The 19,818-nt window shown below is 50.4% G+C and overlaps 1 protein-coding gene across 1 annotated transcript in view; it reads right to left on the bottom strand.

The window, feature by feature from the left end:
- Positions 1–987: 987 nt before the first annotated feature.
- The window catches only part of MRPL38 (mitochondrial ribosomal protein L38), a 35,507-nt gene continuing 16,676 nt past the window's right edge, over positions 988–19,818 (bottom strand). The window contains exons 4-9 of the mRNA XM_075316262.1: positions 12,087–12,292; positions 11,937–12,009; positions 2,249–2,294; positions 2,005–2,163; positions 1,790–1,926; positions 988–1,564 (exon numbers count right to left, since the gene is read on the bottom strand). Of these exons, the coding sequence (XP_075172377.1) occupies positions 1,428–1,564; positions 1,790–1,926; positions 2,005–2,163; positions 2,249–2,294; positions 11,937–12,009; positions 12,087–12,292 (758 nt within the window). The 3' untranslated portion in view covers positions 988–1,427. The remainder of the gene's footprint in view (positions 1,565–1,789; positions 1,927–2,004; positions 2,164–2,248; positions 2,295–11,936; positions 12,010–12,086; positions 12,293–19,818) is intronic.

Below are 19,818 nucleotides of genomic sequence, written 5' to 3'. Positions count from 1 at the left end.
CAAAGGATGTGGTGTGCCTTGGATCATGTGCCGTTCCCTTTCTTCTCCAAACTTTTTTCTTCCCATCATTCTGGTACAGGTTGATCTTTGTCTCATCTGTCCATAGAATACATTTCCAGAACTGAGCTGGCTTCATGAGGTGTTTTTCAGCAAATTTAACTCTAGCCTGTCTATTTTTTGGAATTGATGAATGGTTTGCATCTAGATGTGAACCCTTTGTATTTACTTTCATGGAGTCTTCTCTTTACTGTTGACTTAGAGACAGATACACCTACTTCACTGAGAGTGTTCTGGACTTCAGTTGATGTTGTGAATGGGTTCTTCTTCACCAAAGAAAGTATGCGGCGATCATCCACCACTGTTGTCATCCGTGGACGCCCAGGCCTTTTTGAGTTCCCAAGCTCACCAGTCAATTCCTTTTTTCTCAGAATGTACCCGACTGTTGATTTTGCTACTCCAAGCATGTCTGCTATCTCTCTGATGGATTTTTTTCTTTTTTTTCAGCCTCAGGATGTTCTGCTTCACCTCAATTGAGAGTTCCTTAGACCGCATGTTGTCTGGTCACAGCAACAGCTTCCAAATGCAAAACCACACGCCTGTAATCAACCCCAGACCTTTTAACTACTTCATTGATTACAGGTTAATGAGGGAGACGCCTTCAGAGTTAATTGCAGCCCTTAGAGTCCCTTGTCCAATTACTTTTGGTCCCTTGAAAAAGAGGAGGCTATGCATTACAGAGCTATGATTCCTAAACCCTTTCTCCGATTTGGATGTGAAAACTCTCATATTGCAGCTGGGAGTGTGCACTTTCAGCCCATATTATATATATAATTGTATTTCTGAACATGTTTTTGTAAACAGCTAAAATAACAAAACTTGTGTCACTGTCCAAATATTTCTGGCCCTGACTGTATATAGCTATATCAAAAACACACACACACACACACACACACGTCTATATATGTTGTTAGTGATACTTTTAAGCAGTTATTCATTTTTAATTTTTATTACAAAAACTCCGGTTGTTACCATTTTTCTCACCGGCAGCACACAACCATTGACTGAAAGAAGACTTTCTTGTCCTACTACAATGTTTCCCAAACACCAGTCCTCGCAGCCCTCCAAACTGTTCATGTTTTCAGGATTTTCTTAGCATTGCATTTGATTGAATTATTACCAACACATCAGAAATTGCCAGATTCTCCTCTCATTCTCTCCTGTGTGATACAAAGGAAATCCTGAAAATATGTTGGGGTCCATGAGGACTGGAGTTGGGGAACACTGCCCTCCTATGTGTCATTACTACATGTCCATATTCAGGCAGTTACAATGCAGATTTTCTTTTGCACAGAGTTCTGATACACATTGCATAACGATACACATGTAGGATGGCCGTTGTCAGGTTATCTCTGGTCGGCTTCTCTGTATCAGTAAATGCCGTATGTTGGCTCATCAGAGTCCCGGTATCGGTCCAAATATCTTAATGGCTGACCATGGGGAAATTTTACTTGTGGTGGATGATAAATTGGAGGGAACTGGTGTTCAAAGATGGGTTCCTTCATATCTAGGAAGAGAGAAGAAAAGCTCATCATTCAGGTAAGGACATATTATTGGTAGCCTTGATTTCCCAAGCAATTGGAGTCATATATAGAAGCACAAATCTTTCCCATATGAATACAGGCCGATTGCTCTGTACAGATACACTATAATGGGTCCCGCTGTCTGAGGGCATCTGATGTGTCTCCTTGCAGGGAGCTCCTGGGATCAGATCTACGTACGATACACTCACTCAGGATATTGTGGAAGACGTGGCTCACGCTGTCATCCCACGCACACTGGAAGAACGCCAGGCCCGCCGGAGTTATTACATCCTGATACTTTCTGTAGAAATCTAAAGTCTTAAATGTCCTCAACTTCAAGCTGTGGCTGCAAGAAATGTACAATTAAATATGTCTCTACACAAGACTGGGATCAGTCCAGTTAAATCCAAAATTAAGAGTTTACCAAGGTTTCGGAAGCAGCTCGTCCTTGAAATCAATGTGTCCTTCTTGCTTGAACAGGATGAAGATGTATCTGTGGTATCCGGTGCCTTTGGCAGGGAACGCAGGGAAGTAGTGGCACACTTCATCTCCAGAATGTACCTTGTTACCAGGAATGTTACCTCTATAAAAAAAAAAAAAATCAGCGACATTGAGAGAATATATTCAGCTGAACACAATACAGGGAGCGTAACCGGACAGATACTCACACCAGCCAGTGCACATACTCCGCGTCTGGCTCCCTCAGGTGGCCATCTACAAGTATAGCACAGACGAGCATTGTCAGGATCACAGATGTCATTTATGAGTATCAAATAGAATAAAAAAAATAACACAAATCTCTAGAGAAGTCACATATGGAAAAAAAGACAAAAACAAGGATATATAGAGGTTTGTGGAATTTCCACAAAACTTCACCAGTTTTCTAATGACCTTGATGTTTATGTATTCCCCTAAAATATGACCGTGCAAATATATAAAAACCGCAATCAGTTGCATTAGAGGGAAAAGAGGGGCGTTAGGCATAAAGAGAAGTGTGCGCATATAGCCTTAGACTAGCTTGGAAAAAATAAAAAAAGCATACGAAAGGGGTAATCCAGCTCCGCTCCCATCTCTGCATGTGATATCCTGTCTACATATATCTGCTCGTGTGTGTGAGCGGCAGGTGACACTACTGGCCCCACTCACCATAAAAAGGGAAAGGAGTAGAGTGGGATTACCCCTTTAATAGGTCAGGTGCATGTGCCCTGGCGGGTGTCAGTACATATGACATCAGCTTACCTGCTCACCTCATGTCTGCATTTGATTACCTTGGAAAAAATAATTTAAAGCAGCACAAAGAGCTAATCAGGCTACAACAAGGAGCAAAAAGAGCCGGATTACCCCTTTCACACTAGAAGTCCCAGAAATTTCGAGCTCCATAGGGTTCCAATGGTAAAAATGTTAAATGACCCCTCTCTGGGACTTCTACAGTAGTGTTTAATGGGAAAGGAGCTGGATATCCACATGCATCCTGGCCGGTATCAGATTTGACGTCACCTGCCTGATAACCTCACCATGCTGGATTTGAGCAGAGAAGGTCTAAAAAAAAAAAAAAAAAAACCCTAACCCTTTAACGACCTAGCGGTCAGTGTTAATCCCCACCGGCTGCTGCCGGCTGCAGGCGGGGATCTGCGCACGTCAGCTGATTTGTACAGCTGATGTGTGCTTCACAGGTACGAGTGAAATCACTATCCACCTGTATCTGTTAACTCCCTTAAATGGCGCTGTCAAGATGTGACAGCGCCATTTTAACGGCAATCGCAGTAATCGTATACTCACAGACTGATACCGGAAGTCACGTGACGTGATCACATGGAGCCGATGGTTGTCACGGTAGCACAGGGTCATGTGATGACTCCTGTAGCTCACATGACTCAGGTCCTGTAACAAGCAGCGAAGTACTGCAGGTCACAAGAGATGATCATTTCTCCCGATCTGAGCGATGCTGCTCTGATCAGGAGAAAAGAATGAGTGATGAGACTGCTGATCCTTATAGCCCCTAGGGGGACTAGTAAAAGTAAAAAACATTTTGAAAAATTGAAAAACCTACACACATTTGGTATCGCCGCATTCAGAAATGCCCGATCAAAATATAAAATCAATTAATCTGATTGGTAAATGGCGTAGCAGCAAAAAAATTCGAAACACCAAAATTACGTTTTTTGTCGCCGCAAATTTTTCGCAAAATGCAATAACAGGCAATCAAAACATAGCATCTATGTAAAAATTGTACCGTTAAAAACGTCAGCTCGAGACGCAAAAAATAATCCATCATTGAGCTATAAATCCAGAAAAATGGGAACGCTAGGTGTTGCGGAAAATGGTGCAAAAAGGGAGCCACTGATTTTGGACAAACTTCTGATTTTTTTTAACCCCTTAGATAAAAGTAAACCTATACATGTTTGGTGGTTACGAACTCACACCGACCTGAGGCATCACACCGACACATCAGCTTTACCATACAGTGAATAAAATATTTCAAAAACAATCATGCAATCACACTTTTATTTGCAATTTTTCCGCATTTGGAATGTTTTGCTATTCCTGTACACTTTATGGTAAAACGTATGGTTTCATTTAAAAGTACAGCTCATTCCGCAAAAAACAAGCCCTCATATGGCAAGATTGAGGGAAAAATAAAAAGGTTACGGCTCTCGGGAGAAGGAAAGCGAAAAAACCCCACAAAACGCAAAGTGCAAAATCTGCCGGTCACGAGGGAGGGGGGGGGGGGAGTAAAACTTTTGAAATTCAGGACCAATTTGTATTAAACTTTTTTTTTTTTTGAAAATAAAAACACATCAACCACCCCCGGATAATGGATGTGATAGATAACAAGTATCAAATATATATATATATATATATATATACACACACATATATATACATATATATACATACACATATATATATATATATATATATATATATATATATATATATATATATATATATATATATATATATATATATATATATATATATATATATATATATATATATATATATATATATATATATATATATATATATATATATATATATATATATACATATATATATATACACACACACACACACACACACACACACATATATACACATACATACTAGAAGGTGGCCCGATTCTACGCATCGGGTATTCTAGAATTTACGTATTGTGTAGTTCATGTATGATTTTTGTTATATATATATATATATATATATATATATATTGTTGTGTGTAGTTACCAAGTGTTTGTGTAGGGTGCTGTACATGTTCTGGGTGTTGTCTGGGTGTGTGGGGGGTGAGAGCGGTGTTGTATGTGTGTTGCGTTGTTTGTGGAGCGCTGTGTGTCTGTAGCGCGGTTTGTGTGGGTGTGGTGTATTTTGGGGGGAGGTATGTTTTGTGCAATGTGTGTGTTGTGCGGTATGTGCGTATATTTATGTATGCCGCGGTGTTTGTGTGTGTGCGGCGTTGTCTGTGTGTGTGGGTGTCTATGTATGGCGGTGTTTGTGGTTCCCTGTGTGTGTGTGTGTGTTGGGGGAGGTGTGCACCTCCCATCGTGCTCCATCCCCCATGCTGCGCACCCCCCATTGTGCCCCATCCCCCATGCTGCGCACCCCCCATCGTGCTCCATCCCCCATGCTGCCCACCCCCCATCGTGCTCCATCCCCTATGCTGCGCACTCCCCATCGTGCTCCATCCCCCATGCTGCGCACCCCCCATCGTGCTCCATCCCCCATGCTGCGCACCCCCCATCGTGCTACATCCCCCATGCTGCGCACCCCCCATCGTGCTCCATCCCCTATGCTGCGCACTCCCCATCGTGCTCCATCCCCCATGCTGCACACCCCCAATCGTGCTACATCCCCCATGCTGCGCACCCCCCATCGTGCTACATCCCCCATGTTGCGCACCCCCCATTGTGCTACATCCCCCATGCTGCGCACCCCATCGTGCTCCATCCCCCATGCTGTAATAGTTCTCCTATTATACTCAGAGAGGAGTATAATAGGAGGACTATAATAGGAGGAATAGTCCTGGGGGGAGAGGAGTATAATGCCGGCTCCCTGCACATGTGTACCGGGAGCCGGTGTACGCTGGTAACTATGATACACATCGGGTAACTAAGGGACCTTAGTTACCCGATGTGTATAATGGTTACCAGCGTTCACCGGCTCCGTCAGGATCCCAGCAGCGCAAGGTTATGTCTGGCGATGCGTGCGGAGGGCCGGGGCGAGTGGCCAATCCATGCGGAGGGCGGGGCCAGGCCGAGGCGAGCGACCAATCCGTGGGGGGGCGGAGCCGAGCGGCCAATCCGTGCGGGGGGGCGGAGCCATGGCGAGCCAGGCCAGCGGCCAATCAGCTGTGTCACCGTAAGGACACAATTTTGGAGCAAGACAGATAGACAGACAGAATAAGGCAATTATATATATATAAAGAGAATTTTGTTTACTTACAGTAAATTCTTTTTCTTATAGTTCCGACATGGGAGACCCAGACCATGGGTGTATAGCTTCTGCCTCCGGAGGACACACAAAGTACTACACTAAAAGTGTAGCTCCTCCCTCCGAGCATATACACCCCCTGGATGACAAATCTAACCAGTTTAGTGCAAAAGCTGAAGGAAGACATCCACCCATAAGTAGAGATAGAGTAAAACCCGGAATAACCGGAGCCTCTGTCTACAACAACAGCCGGTGAAAACACACGGAACAAGAACTGCCAACAGGCAACAGGGAGGGTGCTGGGTCTCCCATGTCGGAACTATAAGAAAAAGAATTTACGGTAAGTAAACAAAATTCTCTTTTTCTTCATCGTTCCTTATGGGAGACCCAGATCATGGGACGTCTCAAAGCAGTCCATGGGTGGGAAATAAACAGAAACTGAGAAGTAGGCAAAACCTAACTTCACAATTGGGCGACAGCCGCCTGAAGGATGCGTCTGCCCAAGCTCGCATCTGCCGAAGCATGAGCATGCACTTGGTAGTGCTTCGAAAAGGTGTGCAGACTAGACCAAGTGGCAGTCTGACAAACCTGCTGAGCCGTAGCCTGGTGCCTGAAAGCCCAGGAGGCACCGACAGCTCTGGTCGAGTGCGCCTTAATCCCTGGCGGAGGGGGCACCTGAGAACATTGGTAGGCATCGGAGATGGCCGACCTAATCCAACGAGCTAGGGTCGGTTTAGAAGCCTAGAGACCCTTGCGCTGACCCGTGGTTAGCACAAAAAGAGAGGTGCACCGCCTAAGAGCAGCGGTGCGTGACACATAGATCCGGAGCACCCGCACCAAATCCAAAGTATGCAACGCTTTCTCAAAGCGATGCACAGGGGCCGGACAAAGGGAAGGCAATGAAATGTCCTGGTTAAGGTGGAAAGGAGACACCACCTTAGGGAGAAAGTCCGGAGTCGGACGAAGAACCACCTTGTCTTGGTGAAAAACCAAAAAGGGTGACTCCGAAGAGAGCGCAGCCAAATCAGAGACTCTCCTGAGAGAAGTTATGGCCACCAGAAAGACCACTTTCTGTGAAAGTCGAAACAAGGAAACCTCCCTAAGAGGCTCAAAGGGGGGTTTCTGTAAGGCCGTGAGGACCAGATTAAGGTCCCAGGGATCCAAAGGCCGCCGGTAAGGAGGAATGATGTGAGATGCGCCCTGCATGAAGGTGCGCACCTGGGCCAGTCGGGCGATACGCCGCTGGAACAACACTGACAGAGCCGAGACCTGTCCCTTGAGGGAATTGAGGGATAGTCCTAGCTGCAGACCGGACTGTAGAAAGGACAGGATGGTCGGCAAAGAAAACGGCCAAGGAGCATGGCCGGAAGAGCGACACCAGGACAGGAAAATCCTCCAAGTCCTGTGGTAAATCCTGGCCGAGGAAGACTTCCGAGCCTGAGTCATAGTGGAGATGACCTCGGAAGGAATGCCGGAAGCCGTCAGGATCCAGGACTCAAGAGCCACGCCGTCAATCTGAGAGCCGCAGAATTCTGGCGGAAAAACGGACCTTGAGAGAGAAGGTCTGGGCGGTCCGGGAGATGCCACGGCACCTCTACGGACAGACGGAGCAGGTCTGGGTACCAATCTCGCCTGGGCCAGTCTGGAGCAATGATTATGACCCGACGGCCCTCCATTCTGATCTTGCGCAGGACTCTGGGCAAGAGGGGAAAACACGTAGGCCAGACGGAACTGGGACCAATCCTGAACCAGCGCGTCCGCTGCCAAGGCCTGAGGATCGTGGGAGCGAGCCACGTAAACCGGAACCTTGTTGTTGTGCCAGGATGCCATTAGATCCACTTCCGGAGTGCCCCACTTGCGGCAGATTGACCGGAACACTGCCGGATGCAGGGCCCACTCGCCGCTGTCCACGGTTTGACGGCTGAGATAATCTGCCTCCCAGTTTTCTACGCCTGGGATGTGGACTGCGGATATGGTGGACTTGGAGTCCTCCGTCCACTGAAGGATACGTTGAACCTCCAACATTGCCAGGCGGCTGCGTGTCCCGCCCTGGTGATTGATGTAGGCAACTGCTGTCGCGTTGTCTGGCTGGACTCGGATGTGCTTGCCCGCCAACAGGTGGTGAAAGGCTACAAGAGCTAAAGGCACAGCTCTGATTTCCAGCACATTGATCGAGAGGGCTGATTCGGACGGAGTCCAAGTGCCCTGTGCTCGGTGGTGGAGAAATACTGCTCCCCAGCCGGAGAGACTGGCATCCGTGGTGAGGATCACCCAGGACGGAGACAGGAAGGAGCGTCCCTGAGATAGAGAGAGGGGCCGAAGCCACCACTGAAGAGAGCTCCTGGTCTGTGGCGACAGAGCCACTAGCCTGTGCAAGGAAGAGGTCCGCTTGTCCCAAAAGCGGAGAATGTCCAGCTGCAGAGGACGCAGATGGAACTGGGCAAAGGGAACCGCTTCCATTGACGCCACCATCTGACCCAGCACCTGCATGAGGTGCCTGATGGCATGACGGCGGGGCTTAAACAGAGAACGCACCGCCAAATGAAGGGACTGCTGTTTGACTAAGGGCAGCTTCACAAGTGCCGGCAGAGTCTCGAACTGCATCCCCAGGTACGTAAGTTTCTGGGTCGGGGACAGAGTGGACTTGGGCAGATTGACAAGCCACCCGAATTGAACAAGCGTGGCGAGAGTGAGTGAGACACTCCGCTGACAGTCTGCACTGGATGAAGCCTTGACTAGAAGGTCGTCCAGGTAAGGAATCACTGCCAACTCCTGGAGGTGCAGAACCGCAACCACTGCTGCCATGACCTTGGTGAATACACGAGGGGCCGTGGCTAACCCGAAGGGGAGAGCCACGAATTGGAAATGTTCCTCTCCGATTGCAAAACGTAGCCAACGCTGGTGTGAAACTGCAATTGGTACATGCAGATAGGCATCCCTGATGTCGATGGATGCTAGAAAATCTCCTTGGGTCATTGAGGCAATGACCGATCGCAGAGATTCCATGCGAAAGTGCCGCACCTGAACATGCTTGTTGAGAAGCTTGAGATCCAGGATGGGCCGGAAGGAACCGTCCTTTTTGGGGACTAGGAAGAGGTTTGAGTAGAAACCTCTGAACCGTTCCCGGGTGGGAACCGGAACAATCACTCCGTTGGCCTGCAAGGCTGCCACAGCCTGTGAGAAGGCGGCGGCCTTGGAGCAGGGGGGAGTGGACATAAAAAATCTGTTTGGCGGGCTGGAAGAAAATTCTATCCTGTAGCCGTGGGAGATGATATCCCGCACCCACTGATCGGAGACGTGTTGAAACCACACGTCGCCAAAGTGGGAGAGCCTGCCACCGACCAAGGACGTTGCTGGCGCAGCCAGATAGTCAAGAGGAGGCTGCCTTAGGGGCAGTGGCTCCTCCGCTCTTCTGAGGACGCGGCTTCGCGCGCCAGCTGGGTTTTCGATCCTTGGCTGAGTTAGTGGACGAAGCTGAGGGCTTAGAGGATGACCAGTTGGAGGAACGAAAGGAACGAAACCTCGACTGGTTCCTGCCCTGGACAGGTTTTCTGGTTTTGGTTTGTGGCAAGGAAGTACTCTTCCCGCCAGTAGCTTCCTTAATAATTTCATCCAGTTGTTCAACGAACAGCCGGGACCCAGCAAAGGGGAGCCCAGCAAGGAACTTCTTGGAAGAAGCGTCTGCTTTCCACTCTCGAAGCCACAAGATCCTGCGGATCGCGAGGGAATTCGTGGAAGCCACCGCCGTGCGGTGAGAAGCCTCCAGAATGGCAGACATGGCATAGGATGAAAAAGCCGAAGCCTGGGAAGTTAAAGCAACCATTTCAGGTATAGAGTCCCTGGCGAGGGAATGTATCTCCGCCAGAGAAGCAGAGACTGCCTTAAGAGCCCACACTGCTGCAAAGGACGGGGAGAACAAAGCCCCTGCCGCTTCATATACAGATTTGGCCAGCAGGTCAACCTGGCGGTCAGTGGGATCCTTAAGAGAGGTGCCATCGGCCACAGACACGACTGTCCGGGCTGAGATTCTAGACACCGGAGGATCTACCTTTGGTGAGTGAGCCCACTCCTTGACCACTTCTGGTGGAAAGGGAAAACAGTCATCAGAACTACGCTTTGGGAAGCGTTTGACAGGACAGGCCCTGGGCTTGGTAACAGTGGCCTGAAAACTGGAGTGGTTAAAAAACATACTCCTTGCTCTCTTAGGTGAGGTAAACTGGTGTTTTTCTACCAGAGAGGCTTGTTCCTCTGACACTGGAGGATTGAGGTTCAGTACGGAGTTAATGGATGCAATCAAGTCACTAACATCCGCATCACCCTCAGATAAATCAATGGGGTACATAGATGTGGCGTCCGAGCCCACAGTAAAGGCATCCTCCTCGCCCTGCAATTCAGCTCGTGAATCAGAGCCGTGGGACGAGGAAGGAGAAGAGTCCCTGCGTCTCCGTTTAGGAGGACGGGGTCCGGGAACAGATAAAACATGCTCTGTGAGCTCTGCAGAGCAAGTCGGAGCAGCTGAGGCGCCCTGAGAAGGGGGCTGATGCATGGTCAGCAGAGTCCGGGACAGCTGTCCCATGGAGTCGGCAAAGGACTGAGAGATAGCTTTAGAAAACGATGCTACCCAAGCCGGGGGTTCAGCCACCGGGGCCGGAGCAGCCGGAGGGACCCCTGAGGAGGCTCCAGGCTGAGGCACCACCATGTTAGAGCAGGCATCACAATGTGGATATGTGCTCGGTTCAGGCAGAATGAGCTGACATGCAGTGCAAATAGAGTAAAGCCTTGCAGCCTTGCTCCTAGTGTGAGACATGCTGCTGAGGTGGAGGCTCTGCAGTAAAGAATACACTCCTTTAGAATGACCCCCTGAGAGTGTATAATAAAGCCCACAACCAGAGGTTGTGGCTTACCAGACCGCTTTTTGTGTGCCCTCCGGATTCCACAGCTCGGACCCCCAGTAGATGCAGAAGTTGCAGCAGCCAGCGCCGATCAGTGTGTAAACGCTGATAAAATGGCGCCGGAGTGAGGGCAGGGTTTAGCCCAAGAGCGGGAACCGGAGGGCCAAGGAGAGATACAGGGGAGGGAAACATCTCCTCAGAGAGGAGTGTCCTCCCCTCTGCTGAACGGCCGGTGGGCGGCGCCGCACTGTTCCCCTGCATGACTGACATGCAGGGGCAGTGAAATCGAAACTAGGCCGCATCTGAAGCCGGGGCCTAGATTTCTCCATGTGGCCGACGAGCAGGCACCCTCGGCGCGGTTCTCAGGAAAAACCTAGAGAACCGGCCGGAAATCACAGCAAAGTGACAAAACACACTCTCCCCACAATAAATAAACCCGGGACCCTTGAATAACGTCTCAATACTTAGCTTTTGAGACGCAGGGCCAGGTCCCTGGGGGGGGGGGGTAAACGCTCCGTCCGGCAGGATCCTGACAGGGCTGCGGATGGAGACCGGTCTCCTGCAAAGCAGAGAGAACCGTGATGGCTCCCACTTCAAGCCAGAGCCTCAGGGGATGGTGAAGGAGCGCGGCATGTGAAGGCTCCAGCCTTGTAAAATCAACCTTAACAGCACCGCCGACACAGTGGGGTGAGAAGGGACATGCCGGGAGTCCAGACTGGACCCGCTTTTCTTCCAAATCTTTGAAATTAAAAATCAAAAATCGGATGAGATGCATGCGTGTGTGTGACCTCCTGAACACAAAGCATTGAACTGGTTAGATTTGTCATCCAGGGGGTGTATATGCTCGGAGGGAGGAGCTACACTTTTAGTGTAGTACTTTGTGTGTCCTCCGGAGGCAGAAGCTATACACCCATGGTCTGGGTCTCCCATAAGGAACGATGAAGAAATATATATATTATATTATATATAATATATAATGTGAGATAAGGGTGAAAAGAACACGGCACCTGATGATGCAAAGTCTTCTCCTACAAACCTGGATTTGTCAGTAATACGGTCCACAGAGAACCCTCCTCTGCCTCAAATGAAACCTCTGGTGCCACCGCTGCCTGCAACGATAAAGCATGAGTCAGATACTTCTCTATGTCAGGAGTCTAATCCTAGACGACCACATACAAGTGCCAACCTCTGCCGGAGTGACCACGTTCCCGTAATACACGGGCATCACTGCGTCCTCTGTACTGTACTGGATTCTTAATGTGACCCTGGGAACAAATGTGGCTTCCCCCAAAAGATCCTTGTACACCCCGTAATGCTCGGCCACTCTCTGTATGTGATTGGGGCCCCCCGTCCTTTCCCACTCGGCCCGAACTTCATCCAGGGGAATTCGCACTGAGAAAACATAGAAAAATCCAGTTACCTTATAAATAATTCTACCATATTCAGCTTATAGCACTGGATTTACAGACAGGACTGCATTATCTGGGGGGGGGGGGAAATCAGGAGAATGTCCCCGGGCAGCTGTAACCTAAAGATGTTCTGCTGCATAGTCATTAATACAAAATACACCATTAGGCTATGTTCACACACTGAATCTTTTTTTTTTTTAGTGCCTCTTTACTGCATCTTTTTCCTATGGTCTCAGAAAGGGAATTTTGTTTACTTACCGTAAATTCCTTTTCTTCTAGCTCCAATTGGGAGACCCAGACAATTGGGTGTATAGCTATTGCCTCTGGAGGCCACACAAAGTATTACACTTAAAAGTGTAAGGCCCCTCCCCTTCTGGCTATACACCCCCAGTGGGATCACTGGCTCACCAGTTTTAGTGCCAAAGCAAGAAGGAGGAAAGCCAATAACTGGTTTAAAGACCAATTCAATCCGAGGAAACATCGGAGAACTGAACCATACCACATGAACAACATGTGTACCCGAAAAAACAGAAAAAAACCCCGAGAAAACAGGGCGGGTGCTGGGTCTCCCAATTGGAGCTAGAAGAAGAAGGGAATTTTGTTTACTTACCGTAAATTCCTTTTCTTCTAGCTCCAATTGGGAGACCCAGACAATTGGGTGTATAGCTATTGCCTCTGGAGGCCACACAAAGTATTACACTTAAAAGTGTAAGGCCCCTCCCCTTCTGGCTATACACCCCCAGTGGGATCACTGGCTCACCAGTTTTAGTGCCAAAGCAAGAAGGAGGAAAGCCAATAACTGGTTTAAAGACCAATTCAATCCGAGGAAACATCGGAGAACTGAACCATACCACATGAACAACATGTGTACCCGAAAAAACAGAAAAACCCCGAGAAAACAGGGCGGGTGCTGGGTCTCCCAATTGGAGCTAGAAGAAAAGGAATTTACGGTAAGTAAACAAAATTCCCTTCTTCTTTGTCGCTCCATTGGGAGACCCAGACAATTGGGATGTCCAAAAGCAATCCCTGGGTGGGTAAAAGAAAACCTCATGATAGGGCCGTCAAACGGCCCTCTCCTACAGGTGGCCAACCGCCGCCTGAATGACTTATCTACCTAGGCTGTCGTCTGCCGAAGCGTAGGTATGCATCTGATAATGCTTGGTAAAAGTAAGTAGACTCGACCAGGTGGGTGCCTGACACACCTGCTGAGCCGTAGCCTGGTGCCGTAATGCCCAGGATGCACCCACGGCTCTGGTAGAATGGGCCTTCGGCCTTGAGAGAACCAGAAGCCCAGTAGAACTGTAGGTTTCAAGAATTGGTTCCTCGAGCCCCAGCAAATCTTTCTGAAATTGATGGACTGGACGAGGACACAAAGAAGGTGAGGTGATATCCTGATTGATATGAAAATGGGATACCACCTTAGGGAGAAATTCCGGAACCGGACGCAGAACTACCCTGTCCTGGTGAAGGACCAGGAAGGGAATTTGTATGAGAGCGTTGCTAGCTCGGAAACTCTCCTAAGAGACGAGACCGTTACTAGAAGGCCACTTCCCGTGAAAAACGGGAAGGGAGACATCCTTCAAAGGCTCGAAAGGCGGCATCTGGAGAGCAATTAGAACCTTGTTCAGATCTCAGGGCTCTAACGGCCGCTTGTACGGAGTGCTGAGAAGACAAACTCCCCGTAGGAACGTGCGTACCTGAGGAAGTCGTCGTTTCTGAAAAAATACAGATAGCGCTGAGACTTGTCCCTAAAGGGAACTGAGCGACAACCCATTTTCCTACCTAGATTGCAGGAAGGAAGGAAACATAGACGATGCAACCGGCCAGGGAGAAACACCCTGCGCCGAGCACCGAGATAAGAACATCTTCCACGTCCTGTGGTCAATCTTGGCGGACGTTGGTATGCTAGCCTGTCTCATGGTGGCAACCACGTCCTGAGGTAATCCTGACGACACTAGGTTCCAGGACTCAATGCCACACCATCCGGTTGAGGGCCGTAGAATCCAAATGGAAGAATGGCCCTTGAGACAGCCAGTCTGATTGGTCTGGTAGTGCCCCCGGTTAGCCTACCGTGAGGCACCACAGAACCGAGTACCACAACATCCTCGGCCAATTTGTAGCGACGAGGATGGCGCGGCCGCAGTCGGTCTTGATCTAGCGCAGTACTCTGGGCAACAATGCCAGAGGTGGCACCTAAGGTAGCTGGAACTGCGACCAATGCTGAACTAAGGCGTTTGCCGCCAGAGCTCGATGATTGTGAAACCGTGCCATGAAGCTGGCACATTGTTGTTGTGCCGTGACGCCATTAGATCGACGTCCGGCCTCTGTCAGCGGCGCCAGATCTCCTGAAACCCGTCCGGGTGAGGAGACCATACTCTTTCGGCCACACCTCAGCGACTTAGGAAGTCGGCTTCCTAGTTTCCACACTTGGGATGTGAATTGTGGATATGGTGGATGCCGTGTCTTCCACCCACATCAGAACCTGCCGGACTTCCTGGAAGGCTTGCCGGTTGCGCGTTCTTCCTTGGTGGTTGATGTATGCCACCGCTGTGGAGCTGTCCGACTGAAGTCGGATATGCTTGCTTTCCAGCCGCTGTTGGAAGGAATGTAGGGCAAGATACACTGCTCTGTGTTCAAGAACATTGATCTGAAGAGTGGACTCTTGCTGAGTCCACGTACCCTGAGCGCTGTAGTGGAGAAAAACTGCTCCCCACCCTGATAGACTCGCGTCTGTCGTAACTATCGCCCAGGACGGGGATAGGAAGGACCTTCTTTTTGACCAAGAGGTGAGAAGAAGCCACCACCGTAGAGATTCCTTGGCCGCCTGAGAAGAACGACGACTCTGTTGAGGGACGTCGACTCCTCGTCCCATTGGCGGAGAATGTCCCATTGTAGTGGACGCAGTAAAACTGCGCGAAAGGAACTGCCTCCATTGTTACCATCTTACGTAGGAAGTGCATGAGGCGTGTCAATGTGTGCGACTGGTTCTTAAAGAAGAGCTTGCAGCCCGTAGTGAATGCTGTTTGTCTAGCGGCAGCTTCACTATCGCTGAGAGAGTAAGAAACTCTATGCCTAGATATGTTATCGATAGGGTCGGGGTCGGATCTGACTTTAAAAAGTTGATGATCCACCCAAAACTCTAGAGAGTCTCCAGCGCAACGTTCGGGCAGTGTTGGCATGTTTCCTAAGAGAGAGCCTTGACAAGTAGATCGTCTAAATACGGGACCACAGAGTGACCCTGAGAGTGCAGGACTGTGACTACTGCTGCCCTGACCTTGGCGAAGACCAGTTGGACTGTCGCTAGCCGGAAGGTAGAGCTACGAACAGAGGGTGTTCGTCTCCTATAACGAAGCGTAGAAACGCTAGTGCTCTGGATCAATCGGCACGTGTGGATAAGCATCCTTGATGCCTAATGATGCTAGGAAATATCCTTGGGACCTTGAGGCGATGACATGGCGGAGGGATTCCATCCGGAACCGCCTGGTGTCCACGAGCTTGCTGAGCATTTTTAGATCCAGAACGGGACGGAACGGCCCGTTGTTATAGGTACCGCAAAGAATTTGGGGTAAAAACCGTGACCTTGTTCCTGAAGAGGAACGGGGGTCATCACTCTTTCTGCCTATAGAGTGCACCCTGTTTGCAGAAGAGCAGCGGCCCGGCCGGGAGGTGGAGAAATTCTGAAGAAACGAGTTGGAGGACGAGAAGTGAGCTCTATCCTGTACCCGTGAGACAGAATGTCTCACACTCAATGGTCATTGACCTATGGCAGCTAAATATCGCCAAGGCGGGAGAGCCTGCTACCGACCGAGGCCGCAAGTCATGAGGAAGCCGCCTTGGAAGCGGGTTTTCCGACTGTCGCTTTTTTGGGCGAGACTGAGCCCGCTAAGAATCTTAGCTCCTCTGATCCTTTTGAGTCCACCTTGGACGAGGAAAAATGGGACCTGCCCGAGCCTCGAAAAGGCCGAAAACCCCGACTGCCTCTTGCTCTGTTGGGGTTTGTTGTGTCCGGGCTGAGGAAAGGATGAATCCTTACCCCTGGACTGTTTGATGGTTACATCCAACGCTCACCAAACAGTCGGTCAGCAGAAAAAGGCAACTGGTTAGGCAACCTTTTTTGGACGCAGAATCTGCCTTCCATTCACTTAACGAGCAGACCAGGCTCTGCTTAAAAACACGGAGTAGCGGAGGCTACCGCCGCACGGTTCGCAGAGTCCAGGACAACCTGAATCGCGTAAGAAACAAATGCAGACATTTGAGAGGTTAAGGATGCCACCTGCGGCACAGATGTACGTGTAACCGTGTCAATCTGTGTAAGACAAGCTGAAATAGCTTGGAGTGCCCCAAGGGAGAGAATGCCGGAGCCAACGGTGCGCCGACAGCCTCATAGATGGCTTTCGACCAGAGATCCATCTGTCTGTCAGTGGCATCTTTGAGTTTGCAGTTCCATCTCCCACTGCAACTATGGATCTAGCTACAAGCCTGGAGATTGGAGGATGCCGCTCGGGACATTGGGTCCAGTCCTTGACCAAGTCAGGGGACAGGGATAGCGTGTATCCTAAGCCGTTTGGAGAAGCGCATATCTGGATAAGCGTGGTGTTCCTGGACTGCCTCTCTGAAGGCAGAGTGGTCCAGAAAAAGGTGACTCCTCCACTGGAGGAGTTGTGAGAAATAACCCACATTCTATAGATGGACGCTATAAGATTATTTACTATGGCGTCACAATCAGGTGTATCCAGATTGAGAGCGGTCTCAGGATCAGAATCCTGAGCCGCTACTTCCGCCTCATTACACAGCGAGTCCTTCTGTTAGGACCCTGATGAAACCGAGGCCGCTCATAGCGAGCCCACTTAGGCTGTCTGGGACTGACGTCCGTGCAGAGCCGTGACTCTGGGATGCGTGTGACATTCCCGGAGCTGTTAGTTATTCACACTGAGGGGGGCCATGGATCAATGATTCAACAGTGCCCATATTGTGAGAGACATGTCCGGACTGCTAGGCTTCTAGTATCATAGCCATAGTCTCTGTACCTGCCGGCCGTATAGCCGTACATGCTGTACCAGCTGTATAGAAAAACATGTGGTTCTGCACCTTTGTTTTACACAGAGAATATGCTGATAACTCCTCCGCATAATCCAGGAGGGTATATACAACGTGCGACCAAACAGTGCAATGTATATAGTACAAGCATATCTATAAGTGCACTTCTGCACTAGTGGGGTTAGCACCACAGGTGCTGCTTAACGCCTGTTACAGCGATTGTGTGACTATCAGAATGCCAGGGTCTTCCACACTTGTCTCTGTATCGTACAGAAACTGACACTAATGGCTGCCGGTGTCCTTGTAGAGAAGGAAGCCGTGGGCGTGCCTGAGAAAGTGCGGGAATCCGGATTCACAGTGCACACAGTGAGAGGGGTGGAGTATGCAAAACATACTCCAGCTCTCAGCTCTGCTCTATGCAGCGTCACGCCCCTACCCTGACTGTCAGGGCTGTGGGCGGTAACGAAGGGAGACTAGGCCCAGAAGCCGGGGACTCGAGTTAACAGCGCGGCCGCCGTAAAAGCGCGGGCCGCGCTGAAGTCCCCGGCGCACCACAAGTGCCAGCCGCGCCGCAGTCCCAGCGGCCGGCGCGACCGCCCTAGAAGTGGCCAGCGTCCCGCCCCTCTCCTGACTGGCAGGTCTGGGGGCGGGAACGAACTAAAGCAGGCCGCAAAAGCCGGGGACTCGAGTTATCAGCGCGGCCGCCGTAAAAGCGCGGGCCGCGCTGAAGTCCCCGGCGCACTACAAGTGCCAGCCGCGCCGCTGTTCCAGCGGCCGGCGCGCCCGAGTCCTAGACGTGGGCAGCGTCCCGCCCCTCTCCTGACTGGCAGGTCTGGGGGCGGGAACGAACGGACGGAGGCCGCAAAAGCCGGGGACTGTAGTTATCAGCGCGGCCGCCGTAAAAGCGCAGGCCGCGCTGAAGTCCCCGGCGCACTACAAGTGCCAGCCGTGCCGCAGTCCCAGCGGCCGGCGCGGCCGAGTCCCATAAGTGTGCCTGCTTCAGCTAAGCTGAATGAGGCTATGGCACAGGCGCCGCAGCGCTGATGTCCCCCGGCGCACTACAACACCCAGCATGCTGCGGTGTGAGCGCCAAATGCACGGGGACACAGAGTACCTTGAGGAAGCAGGGCCATGTCCCTGATGTACTCCGCTCCATCCAGCATCTTCTCCAGGGGCTGTAGATGGAGCACGGTCTCAGTGCCTGGAGACCGGTAAATCCCACTTCACCCAGAGCCCTGTAAAAAGGGATGGGGAAGGAATCAGCATGTGGGCTCCTGCCGCCGTACCCGCAATGGGTACCTCAACCTTACAAACACCTCCGACATACAGTGGGGTGAGAAGGGAGCATGCTGGGGACACTATATGTGTCCTCTTTTCTTCCATCCGACATAGTCAGCAGCTGCTGCTGACTAAAAAGTGGAGCTATGCGTGGATGTGTTGCCTCCTTCGCACAAAGCACAAAACTGGTGAGCCAGTGATCCCACTGGGGGTGTATAGCCAGAAGGGGAGGGGCCTTACACTTTTAAGTGTAATACTTTGTGTGGCCTCCAGAGGCAATAGCTATACACCCAATTGTCTGGGTCTCCCAATGGAGCGACAAAGAAAAGGAATTTACGGTAAGTAAACAAAATTCCCTTCTTCTTTTTCGCTCCTAATTGGGAGACCCAGACAATTGGGACGTCCAAAAGCAGTCCCTGGGTGGGTAAAAGAATACCTCGTGATAGGGCCGTCAAACAGCCCTTCCCTACAGGTGGGGAATCGCCGCCTGAAGGACTTATCTACGTAGGCTGGCGTCTGCCAACGCGTAGGTATGCAGCTGAAAATGCTTGGTAAAAGTATGCAGACTCAATCAGGTAGATGCCTGACACCCCTGCTGAGCCGTAGCCTGGTGCTGTAATGCCTAGGATGTACCCACGGCTCTGGTAGAATGGGCCTTCAGCCTTGAGAGAACCAGAAGCCCAGAAGAACTGTAGGTTTCAAGAATTGGTTTCTCGATCCCCCGAACCAGGGTGGATTCAGAAGCTTGCGACTGTTTACGCCGACCAGCGACAAGGACAAAGAGTGCATCCGGGTGGCGCAGGAGCGCCATGCGGGAAGTAGAACCTGAGTGCTCTCACCAGAACCAACAGATGCAAATCCTTCTGAAATTGATGGACTGGACGAGGGCACAAAGAAGGTGAGGTGATATCCTGATTGATATGAAAGAGGGATACCACCGTAGGGAGAAATTCCGGAATCGGACGCAGAACTACCCTGTCCTGGTGAAGGACCAGGAAGGGAGCTTTGTATGAGAGCGTTGCTAGCTCGGAAACTCTCCCAAGAGACGAGACCGTTACTAGAAGGCCACTTCCCGAGAAAGCGGGAAGGGAGACCTCTTTCAAAGGCTCGAAAGGCGGCGTCTGGAGAGCAATTAGAACCTTGTTCAGATCCCAGGACTCTGACGGCCGTGTTGAGAAGACAAACTCCCCGTAG

Source organism: Anomaloglossus baeobatrachus, chromosome 6, assembly GCF_048569485.1.
Source record: "Anomaloglossus baeobatrachus isolate aAnoBae1 chromosome 6, aAnoBae1.hap1, whole genome shotgun sequence".
Classification (NCBI taxonomy): domain Eukaryota; kingdom Metazoa; phylum Chordata; class Amphibia; order Anura; family Aromobatidae; genus Anomaloglossus; species Anomaloglossus baeobatrachus.
Note: the sequence above shows the minus strand (reverse complement) of the source record. Positions and strands in the feature narration are given on the sequence as shown.